Source organism: Sebastes umbrosus, chromosome 20 (genome assembly GCF_015220745.1).
Source record: "Sebastes umbrosus isolate fSebUmb1 chromosome 20, fSebUmb1.pri, whole genome shotgun sequence".
NCBI classification, from domain to species: Eukaryota; Metazoa; Chordata; class Actinopteri; order Perciformes; family Sebastidae; genus Sebastes; species Sebastes umbrosus.
The window spans coordinates 19471324-19483767 of NC_051288.1; the positions used below are offsets into that span (position 1 = coordinate 19471324).

The 12444-nt window shown below is 33.8% G+C and overlaps 1 protein-coding gene across 1 annotated transcript; it reads right to left on the reverse strand.

Annotated features, from left to right (window-relative positions):
- Window positions 1-1735: 1735 nt before the first annotated feature.
- Window positions 1736-10415, reverse strand: LOC119478944 (cytochrome c oxidase subunit 7A-related protein, mitochondrial). The gene is made up of 3 exons (XM_037754049.1): window positions 10258-10415; window positions 2732-2866; window positions 1736-2062 (listed from the first exon to the last, which is right to left on the reverse strand). Exons 1-3 carry the CDS (start codon window positions 10327-10329, stop codon window positions 1922-1924), a joined length of 348 nt encoding a protein of 115 aa, XP_037609977.1. The 5' UTR covers window positions 10330-10415; the 3' UTR covers window positions 1736-1921.
- Between the last annotated feature and the right edge of the window lie 2029 nt (window positions 10416-12444).

Here is a 12444-nt window from a genome sequence, read left to right on the forward strand (position 1 = left end):
TGCACCTGTACTCTCTCCTTCATCCTTGCTTTGTAGAAATGTTTTTAAAGACACTCTTCTGCCTTTATTTATACTCATTATTTCCCCACAGAGGGTCAAATTAATTATCAGTGGCATCATCAATTATCCATCATAACGTTTTGCTCAGGGTGTGGAGTATTGATGACAAAGGGAGACAAATTAATGTGCCATATCTTCAGTTTTATTTTTTAAATCTATGCATACAACTAAAGACTTCTTATTCCCTCCTACACTGCAGTTAGAAAGTATTTGGACAGAGACACATTTGTTGTGTTAGCTTTGTTCTCCAGAAAGGATTTGAAATGAGTTTAATGTTCTTACTTCGAGGGTGTTTACAGAGCTGATGAAACTCCTGTCATAATGACAGCACTGCACATGTGTGCACCATGCAGCATGTTCATGCTTTGAGCTACTTGATTATTACAAGTGGTAGATCTCTCTGCGAGTACATCGGGTACATCAAGATGTAACGGCTTACAGCATTAGAACTGGTGATAAAGGCTTTGAGTCGAATATAACCTTGAAAAAAAAGACTTCTTCAGATATCTCCAGGCTCCGAGACTGAATATCTAATTTGGTCGATATATTAATTGATGCATATAAGATTAAAAACAACAAACAAATATATAATAGAGTAGAAAACTACATTAACAGAGAGAGAGTAAGACCTTGATACGTTTGAGGATGATTTATTTTCTGCATAATGAGTACTTTAACTTTTGGTACTTTAAGTATATTTTGATGCTAATAATTTCGCACTTTAAAAAAAAAAAAAAAAATAATAAATTAGTCTTCAAACTCATTTCTTTGGAAATGTTAAAGTTTTTGCGAACTAAAATCCAGACATTGGTATTACCCTGCTAGCTTCCCACGAGCTAACGGTGAGGAAACTGATTCACATTTGATTGGATAAACTGCTTACCGAGTTCTACGTCATATTTTATATTGTAGAACAAAGCGTTTAAATTCTCTTCAGCTTGTGTTAACCACAGACCTTATTTCAGACATCTAACTAAAAACCCATTTACCTCTAGACGAAGGAACAGGAAGTGCTAAAATGCTAACTCATTTCTGTGTTTTAGGACTCATTCCTGTAGTACTCTATATCTTTACATAGCAAATAGTTGTTAACTGCTATATTAATGCTCTGAATATCGTGTAGAGCACCTTTAACTGTAAACTACACTGTATATGTGCCTTTAAGTTGTAACACATTTCATTGAAAGACCCTTTTCCTCCACAAGTATTATGTTCATGTATGAAAATATTATTAAAAATAAAGTTGCAGTAGAAAAAAAAAACATAGAGGCAAGAGAGAAAACGCAGAGCCTGAGATCATCATCAGTGTTTCAGCAGCTTGATGTGGGGCTGCCAACATGTCTGTCTGAAACGAACTCGGCGAGAAGCATCTGACATCACACCAGAGCCCACACGTATAAATACTGTATGAGACCGTACTCAAGCCAAGTGAGCAGCAGCTATGTTCCAGATGGGGTGTCTCCATCATGCTCTCTCTCTCACACACACACACATGCTCATCACTGCACTACCACACGCCTGGCGTAGAAAACTATCTTTACATCTCCGCTTCTATTTTGGCTCTTTACCCTATAGACAGTTTCATACGTGATGTGCATCTGTCTGTTTATCGGCAACACCTCTGAGTGCTATTTCAGTGAAGATGTAATGTTGAAGACAAACAGGAAACAAGAAGCACCTTTGTTTCCCCTTAAAATTTATTAACTTAGACATTTGTTTTACAAAGAAGACAGACATTTTTATTATTGAGCGTGATGTTGTGTTTGAGTCCCAAGAGGTGGCATGGCGAGGGCAGATGGAGGCCGGGAATGTCAGGTCGATGAATGAGGTGTTAGATGGAGATCCTGGGTTGCGTTGTTGGTCACTTATTGTTGGGCTGGGCTGCGAAGTAAAGAGCCACCAGACAGTAGAGAGCGCCTCCCACAGTGAGAGCCATGGTGGTGCGGTACAGTAGCCTGTCGGGGACGCCACGCTTCAAATGAATGGGGACACCGTCCGACGTCTGGGGGGGGAGATGAAACAGGAGGGGGAAGGCAGGGGAGAGTTAATGAATTATTTGGGTCAGAACATCATTTCTCTTTTTCCTGTCCTTCATAACACCCAGTTTCAAACCAGGTCTGCATGTTTCCCCGATGCTGTGTGTGTGCAGTGTGCTTTTTCTACATAACCATTGTCAGAATGAAAAAATATTGGAACAATTAAAATTGACTTTTTAATTATAAGTTTAATAATAAGAAGGAGAAAGAAAAAGTTTTCTCCATTATTTAATTTGCCCTGGAAGGCCACAGTTTCTACATAGACTTCTGGTTCACGTGTCCTTCACTTTAACAAAAAAATTCCCTTGCAATTTGAAAATCGCAGCAGTCATTACTGTGATTTCCATTTGTTTGAGTGATTGCTCTGCCCAACTTCATAGTTATTTCCCTCCATGCCTCTCGTGTGATGAATACTGAAGGAGGGGGGGGGGTCATTAAGAACGGAGGGAAATAAATATCAGTCATCGCCTGAGGCTAAAAAAATCTTCAGTGCTTTGACTGACCACTTTAACGGCTCATGAACTTTTATTCTGAGGACTTCTTTGAATTAACAAAAACGGATTCACGGTGAAGACTGTATCAGTGTCAGGTGGAAATAAATGATCTTCTTGTCACAACTATTTCAGTCTTTTTACCTGGAATAGCCTCTGGAGGTCAGGGACCCTGTTTGCTCCCATGTACTCCACCGTGGACCCGGCCTCTGACACCACCTTGGTGGGTGTGGCGAAGATCATGGTTGGGGCCTCTGCTGGCACACCCGGCTTCAGCCCCTAAACACAAACAACCAACTGGTCACAATAATGCACTTTTCTATTCAACGTCATTAGCACACATGCATGACAGCACCTTTCTTCCTATAATTTCTAAGCAGATTTATGGACGTTTATTCACGACGGTATATTGATATCCTCAGAAAGTGTAAATCTCTCGTATCTTATGTTGACCGACTAGCAGTGCTTCCGTATGATTAAGACCACTTGTATTTTTTGTAATATATGTTTGAATTTTATTTGGACGTAGTGTATTTTGGCAGACTGATGGACTTATGGCATATGAGATGTATTTCTCTCGATCAGCTAAATTGTATGACAGAAATGACCCCTAAATGTGGTTTATCAGCCTAGTTTATCTGTAGCTTGGGATTCATCCTATAATTATTATTACTGTCAATGTGTTATTTTAGTTTTTTCTTTTCTTTCTTTTTCTTCTTCCTTTTTTTTTAAATTTAACTTTGTTTTTTGTTCTTTATCCTTTTTGCAACGGCAGTGGGTGGGGGTTGGGTGGGAGGGGGTTTTGGGGGGTGTATTAATTCCCCTACCTATTTACTCTTCTGTTTAATTTTCCCTTTTAATTATTTCTGTATTTATTTTTATAGATTTGTAATCTATTTATGTATTTATTTTTATTCATTTATTTATTTTTTTATTCATTTAATATTTATCTTTGAATGTATGTCTTTATGCATTTATTTATTTCTGCACAATTTTACCTTTGCATTAGACCCCTTATTTATTTCTGTATTTTTTTCTTTATACATTTCTTTACACATTTCTGCCTCATTATGCAAATTAGTAAATTCATTTAAATAAATACATAAATAAATAAAAGGGAAAATTAAACAAGAGTAAATAAATAAGAATTAATACAAAGATAAATAAATAAAGAAGCAAATTAAAACAGAAATATAAATTTAAGTCACATTTTTATCAATGACATATTTATTCATTTATCGAGTCATTTATATATTTACTTATTTATTTATGATTTTGGAAGGTTCTGTCCTCCATAGCACCCACCTTGGGTCTGAAAATGACTGGGAGACGGGGAAAATTAAATCTGACATATGAAAATGCAGAGGCACTGAAAGCAGATTATTTTTAAATGCCATTTAAGAGGAAGCCTAACTAAAAATGTTAACAGCAGGGAATCATCTTTGTGCATTAAACCAGAAATACAGACATAATTCCCTTTGAGTAGTTGTAGCCTCACCTGTTGTTATTACAGAGGGACATGTGCTACGCTGTGCAAGATGCTGAGGGATAATAAATAGCGAAAATGCAAAGGAGAAGAACAAAAACGCTGCCTTGTATGGTGGGGGTCCCTTCACCTTTATCTAAACACATACAGGTAAGGCAGACTGGAAATTCTACATTGTCTGAAGGTGTGACTCCAAGTGTGAATGTTGTTGTAAATTTTTTTTTTAACCTTTACAAACTAAAATCCTTTCTATACCTGCCTCTGTGTGAGGAGACCCGGGCAAGATGAGTTGATGTCACATGACCAGCTTTAAAGGTGATAATTAAGTGGGAAACGCTGCAGTTGCCATAGTGCTGCATCAACAACTGCTGGTAAAGGTGAGATTTTCTATTACTCTACTATATCAGGGATCAGCAATTAGGTTTAGGTGGCTGGCTGTCTGTTTAGGAAGCGCTTGACTTGATATGCAGCTTTTCTTTGAACGGAGCACGAATTTTAAATGTCAAGATGGCAGACGATCGTGATCATTTAATTGTGGGAAGCCAAAATTGTGATCGCAATTAATATTTGATTAATTGTGCAGCCCTAACTACAGGCCTCTGAAAATAAAAATGGAAAACCACTTTAACTTAAATGTTCCAGATACAAAAGTCACAACAAACTATTAAGATGTCATCATTCCCCACCAAACAAACTACCTAAAAAGATTTAATAAGGGATTAAGAACTGGATTTAGATTAGAAAAAATGTTATCGAACCCCATCCTTACTAAGATGAATGCTCAATTGGCAAAAAATGACTGTGTTGCAGTAAGAGACTATAGATGCAATTGTCTGGTTATCCACACACTATAAACAGTGGCCTGCTTCACTTGTGGTTGAATAGAAGTATTGTTGTTGACACAAATCTGTTCTGGTCAAAGCAGCTAAATTATGTTATATATATGTTATTCATCTGATAAGTTTATTAGACTTCATCTCACACCTATGGGCTGTTCAGACAGCCTGCTTCTCTTCCCTTTGGGGCATCAGATGCATTGAGGGATTTACATGAGCCTTGCAATTACATTATCAGCAGGAGATTAAGCACCATTTTAACATTGTAGCTGGACAATGGGGAGCTGATTACGACAGTCCCATTCCATTTATTACTCAAGACGGCTATCACACTACTCACTGTAAGACATAGGAAGGTTCGTTGGTCATCTCTGATATCTAGAAGAGATTTTTTCTCACAGTTTTCTGACATTTTATAGACCAAATGACTAATCGATTATTCAAGAAAATAAAAATATTTGTTAGTTGCAGCCTTAGAAATAAATGTAGTGTAGTAAAAAAAAAATTGTTTTCTCCGGTGAAATGCAGTGGAGTGCAAGTATAAAGTAGCATGAAAAGGAAATACTAGAGTAACATACAAATGCAGTTTCTTGGACTTTAGTTAAGTATTTTAGTTACATTCCACCAAAGACAATATTAATGTTGCAGGCTATTTGTTTCTTGAATAAGTGACTTCCATACTGAGACACAGGAGAGCTTGAAGGCAGCCTATAATCCACTATCATAGAAGAACAAGGAGGCAGGAGGGGTGATAATAAAGGTCACATCTGGCAGATGCTCAGAGAGGCCATTGATTTTCACAATTGGCTGTAAAGTCACATGAAAGCTGGATCCCCCATAACCTTTCAAAATAAAAGGTTAAATAAAGCTTCTGCATAATAAGTACTTTTGGTACTTTAAATAGACTATATTTTGATGCTAATACTTTTGTACTTTTACCTTGGCTAAGTTTAGTTAAGTATTTTAGTTACATTCCACCAAAGACAATATTAATGTTACAGGCTATTTTTTTCTTGAATAAGTGACTTCCATATACTGAGACACAGGACAGCTTGAAGGCAGCCTATAATCCAATATCATAGAAGAACAACAAGGAGGTTGGAGCGGTGATAATGAAGGTCACATCTGGCCATTGATTTTCACAATTGGCTGTAAAGTCACATGAACCCCATAACCTTTCAAAATAAATAAAGGTTCTGCGATAAGGTAGTGATGAAAAAAAGGGGAATTACATTTTCAAAGAAAGAAAGGACATTGGTTCTTTATTGTGTGTCTCAAAGATTTCTAGATTACTTAATAAAACAACTACAGGTGACTTTATGCGACACACAGCTGGTTCAAGTGAAGAACTACCGTGTACTAAGACTGGAAACTACCGTTAATAACTGTTATTTTTCAGCAGATAAAACACATCAAGGAGAATCACACCACCTGAAAAAAAGTATATTTGGCTAAATACTATAAGTTCACTTAAGAAAACGTAGTAAACTTGCATTAAAAACTATTAAACTAGTAGTTTACTGAGAGTATACTTTAAAGTGTTCTTTCATAAACAAAAAAAATGGGCTACAAGTATATAACTAGTAAACTAACAGTATACCTATAAGTTCACATATAGTACGTCCATATTATAGTTGCAGTACAAAATACAACCTAGATGTAAACTAGTTGTATACTCAAAGTTTACTACTCTTACATTTAAAGTATACTTAAAATTATACTTTTATAAACTAAAAAGTGGGTCAATTTAAAGTATTAGTATAGCTAAAGTAACATAAAGTATAAAAGTAAATGTAAGAGTAGTAAACTTTGAGTGTACAACTAGTTTACATACTACAAGTGAACTTATAGGTATACTGTTAGTTTACTAGTTATATACTTGTAGCCCATTTTTTTTAGTTTATGAAAGAACATTTTAAAGTATACTTTTATAAACTAAAAAGTGGACCAATTTAGTCTCTAGAAGTATTGAAGTCGTCAACTTACAAGTATACTACTAATACATTGATATTAGTATACTTATTACATACAGTATACTTGGGAATAAACTATATAAATTATACTTAAGTATACTTGGCTTATACTGAAAAGTATATTTGGCTAAGTACTATAAGTTCACTTCAGAAAACTTGCATTAAAAACTATTAAACTAGTAGTTTACTTATGTACTTATCAGTGATGTACTTAACAAAATTATAATTAAGACTACTTAACTTATACTGAAAAATATACAGAAAAGTATATTTGGCTAAGTACTATAAGTTCAGTTAAGAAAACTTATAAGTATACTTGCCTTAAAAACTATTAAACTAGTAGTTTACTGAGAGTATACTGTAAAGTGTTCTTTCACAAGCAAAGAAAATGGGCTACAAGTATATAACTAGTAAACTAACAGTATACCTATAAGTTCACTTACGTAAGTAAACTAGTTGTATACTCAAAGTTTACTACTCTTACATTTAAAGTATACTTAAAAGTATACTTTTATGCTAAGAAGTGGGCCAATTTAGTCCCTAGAAGTATTGAAGTAGTGCACTTACAAGTATACTACTAGTACATTGATATTAGTATACTTATTACATACAGTATACTTGGGAATATACCTAAAGTTTACTTCATAAAATAAACTTTAAGTATACTTCTTTTTTGCAAGGGTTATTTGCCTCCAAAATGTAGAAGTTTAAGTAGCATAAAATGGAAACCCTACTCTTACATTTAAAGTATACTTTCAAAGAAAGAAAGGACATCACCTCTTCATTGTGTGTCTCAAAGATTTCTAGATTACTTAATAAGAAAACTAAAGGTGACTTTATGCGACACACATCTGGTTCAGGTGTTCAGGTAACTAGTAAACTAACAGTATACCTATAAATTCACTTGTAGTATGTAAACTAGTTGTATACTCAAAGTATACTTAAAAGCATACTTTTATAGTACACTTACAAGTATACTACTAGTACATTGATATTAGTATAGTTATTACATACAGTGTACTTGGGAATATACTTTAAGTATACTTTTTTTTGCAAGGGTTATTTGCTTATAAAACTAGTAAACTAACAGTATACCTATAAGTTCACTTGTAGTATGTAAACTAGTTGTATACTTAAAGTATACTGTTACAAGTATACTACTAGTACATTGATATTGGAATACTTATTACATACAGTATACTTGGGAATATACTGAAAGTATACTTAAAATAAACTTTAATTATACTTCTTTTTTGCAAGGGTTATTTGCCTTAACTAGTAAACTAACAGTATACCTACTGTATAAGTTCACTTGTAGTATGTAAACTAGTTGTACACTCAAAGTTTACTACTCTTACATTTAAAGTATACTTTTATAAACTAAAAAGTGGACCAATTTAGTCCCTAGAAGTATTAATGTAGTACACTTACAAGTATACTACTAGTACATTGATATTAGTATACTTATTACATACAGTATACTTAGGAATATACTTAAAGTTTACTTCATAAAATAAACTTTAAGTATACTTCTTTTTTTGCAAGGGTTATTTGCCTCCAAAATGTAGAAGTTTAAGTAGCATAAAATGGAAACCCTACTCTTACATTTAAAGTATACTTTCAAAGAAAGAAAGGACATTGCCTCTTCATTGTGTGTCTCAAAGATTTCTAGATTACTTAATAAGAAAACTAAAGGTGACTTTATGCGACACACATCTGGTTCAGGTGTTCAGGTAACTAGTAAACTAACAGTATACCTATAAATTCACTTGTAGTATGTAAACTAGTTGTATACTCAAAGTATACTTAAAAGTATACTTTTATAGTACACTTACAAGTATACTACTAGTACATTGATATTAGTATAGTTATTACATACAGTGTACTTGGGAATATACTTTAAGTATACTTCTTTTTTGCAAGGGTTATTTGCTTATAAAACTAGTAAACTAACAGTATACCTATAAATTCACTTGTAGTATGTAAACTAGTTGTATACTTAAAGTATACTGTTACAAGTATACTACTAGTACATTGATATTAGAATACTTATTACATACAGTATACTTGGGAATATACTGAAAGTATACTTAAAATAAACTTTAATTATACTTCTTTTTTGCAAGGGTTATTTGCCTTAACTAGTAAACTAACAGTATACCTACTGTATAAGTTCACTTGTAGTATGTAAACTAGTTGTACACTCAAAGTTTACTACTCTTACATTTAAAGTATACTTTTATAAACTAAAAAGTGGACCAATTTAGTCCCTAGAAGTATTAATGTAGTACACTTACAAGTATACAACTAGTACATTGATATTAGTATACTTATTACATACAGTATACTTGGGAATATACCTAAAGTTTACTTCATAAAATAAACTTTAAGTATACTTCTTTTTTGCAAGGGTTATTTGCCTACAAAATGTAGAAGTTTAAGTAGCATTAAATGGAAACCCTACTCTTACATTTAAAGTATATTTTCAAAGAAAGAAAGGACATCACCTCTTCATTGTGTGTCTCAAAGATTTCTAGATTACTTAATTAAAAGAAACTACAGATGACTTTATGCGACACACATCTGGTTCAGGTGTTCAGGTAACTAGTAAACTAACAGTATACCTATAAATTCACTTGTAGTATGTAAACTAGTTGTATACTCAAAGTATACTTAAAAGCATACTTTTATAGTACACTTACAAGTATACAGTACATTGATATTAGTATACTTATTACATACAGTATACTTGGGAATATACTGAAAGTATACTTAAAATAAACTTTAAGTATACTTCTTTTTTGCAAGGGTTATTTGCCTTAACTAGTAAACTAACAGTATACCTACTGTATAAGTTCACTTGTAGTATGTAAACTAGTTGTATACTTAAAGTATACTGTTACAAGTATACTACTAGTACATTGATATTAGTATAGTTATTACATACAGTGTACTTGGGAATATACTTTAAGTATACTTCTTTTTTGCAAGGGTTATTTGCTTATAAAACTAGTAAACAAACAGTACACCTATAAATTCACTTGTAGTATGTAAACTAGTTGTATACTCACAGTTTACTTACATTTAAAGTATACTTTCAAAGAAAGGAAGGACATCACCTCTTGATTGTGTCTCACAGATTTCTAGATTACTTAATTAAAAGAAACTACAGATGACTTTATGCATCTGGTCATCAAATCCCACCACGTGTGTGAGTTAATATACATGTTGTATGTTTATCTACCTGCCCTGTAGATGTTTAGATGTGTTAAAGTGTGTATCTGTTGTCTACCGTCGCAGTACTGATCCACTAATGAAGGTCATCTCCCCGGTTAAAGACTCGCTCTGTCACCTCCACACCGCTCTCCGTCTCACCTGAGGGCTGTAGGCGGCCGCGGGACCAGATCCCGTCAGTTTCTGGGTGAAACCGCTGAACTTGTAGTACATTTTCCTGCTGAAGGACGAAAACAAGGTGTCTTCACAACTAAATCAGCCTGGCAAGGGTCTTCCTGCTGAAACCATCGAGGGAAGTGACGTCAGTAGTCAGCTGCCTCGACGCTGCCTGTTTAAAATTCTAATGGCCTGCTGGAGGTGGAGTTGTGCAACACTGAAGGTATGTAAAACATGTAACTAAGTACATTAACTCAAGTACTGTACTCAAGCACAGTTTGAGGTACTTGTTCTTTGCTTGAGTGTTTCCATTTAGTTAGATAATAATGATAATTTATTCAAATAATAATGCACACAGTGCACTTTCATAGACTAAGCTACTGGAGTTACCCTGCACTATGTCTCTTCTGCACTATACTCACTTTTAACAGTCTCTTCTGCACTATATTCACTTTTAACAGTCTCTTCTGCACTATACTCATTTTAACAGTCTCTTCTGCACTATATTCACTTTTAACAGTCTCTTCTGCACTATACTCATTTTAACAGTCTCTTTTGCACTATACTCATTTTAACAGTCTCTTCTGCACTATATTCATTTTTAACAGTCTCTTCTGCACTATATTCATTTTTAACAGTCTCTTCTGCACTATATTCATTTTAACAGTCTCTTCTGCACTATATTCATTTTTAACAGTCTCTTCTGCACTATATTCATTTTTAACAGTCTCTTCTGCACTATAATCATTTTAACAGTCTCTTCTGCACTATATTCATTTTTAACAGTCTCTTCTGCACTATATTCACTTTTAACAGTCTCTTCTGCACTATATTCACTTTTAACAGTCTCTTCTGCACTATATTCATTTTAACAGTCTCTTCTGCACTATATTCATTTTAACAGTCTCTTCTGCACTATATTCACTTTTAACAGTCTCTTCTGCACTATATTCATTTTAACAGTCTCTTCTGCACTATATTCATTTTAACAGTCTCTTCTGCACTATATTCACTTTTAACAGTCTCTTCTGCACTATACTCATTTTAACAGTCTCTTCTGCACTATATTCACTTTTAACAGTCTCTTCTGCACTATACTCATTTTAACAGTCTCTTCTGCACTATACTCATTTTAACAATCTCTTCTGCACTATATTCACTTTTAACAGTCTCTTCTGCACTATATTCACTTTTAACAATCTCTTCTGCACTATATTCACTTTTAACAGTCTCTTCTGCACTATACTCATTTTAACAGTCTCTTCTGCACTATATTCACTTTTAACAGTCTCTTCTGCACTATATTCACTTTTAACAGTCTCTTCTGCACTATACTCATTTTAACAATCTCTTCTGCACTATATTCACTTTTAACAGTCTCTTCTGCACTATACTCATTTTAACAATCTCTTCTGCACTATATTCACTTTTAACAGTCTCTTCTGCACTATATTCACTTTTAACAGTCTCTTCTGCACTATATTCATTTTAACAGTCTCTTCTGCACTATATTCATTTTAACAGTCTCTTCTGCACTATATTCACTTTTAACAGTCTCTTCTGCACTATACTCATTTTAACAGTCTCTTCTGCACTATATTCACTTTTAACAGTCTCTTCTGCACTATATTCACTTTTAACAGTCTCTTCTGCACTATACTCATTTTAACAGTCTCTTCTGCACTATATTCACTTTTAACAGTCTCTTCTGCACTATACTCATTTTAACAGTCTCTTCTGCACTATACTCATTTTAACAGTCTCTTCTGCACTATACTCATTTTAACAATCTCTTCTGCACTATATTCACTTTTAACAGTCTCTTCTGCACTATATTCACTTTTAACAGTCTCTTCTGCACTATACTCATTTTAACAATCTCTTCTGCACTATACTCATTTTAACAGTCTCTTCTGCACTATATTCACTTTTAACAGTCTCTTCTGCACTATACTCACTTTTAACAATCTCTTCTGCACTATATTCACTTTTAACAGTCTCTTCTGCACTATATTCATTTTAACAGTCTCTTCTGCACTATATTCACTTTTAACAGTCTCTTCTGCACTATATCCCCTTTTAACAGTCTCTTCTGCACTATACTCATTTTAACAGTCTCTTCTGCACTATATTCACTTTTAACAGTCTCTTCTGCACTATACTCATTTTTAA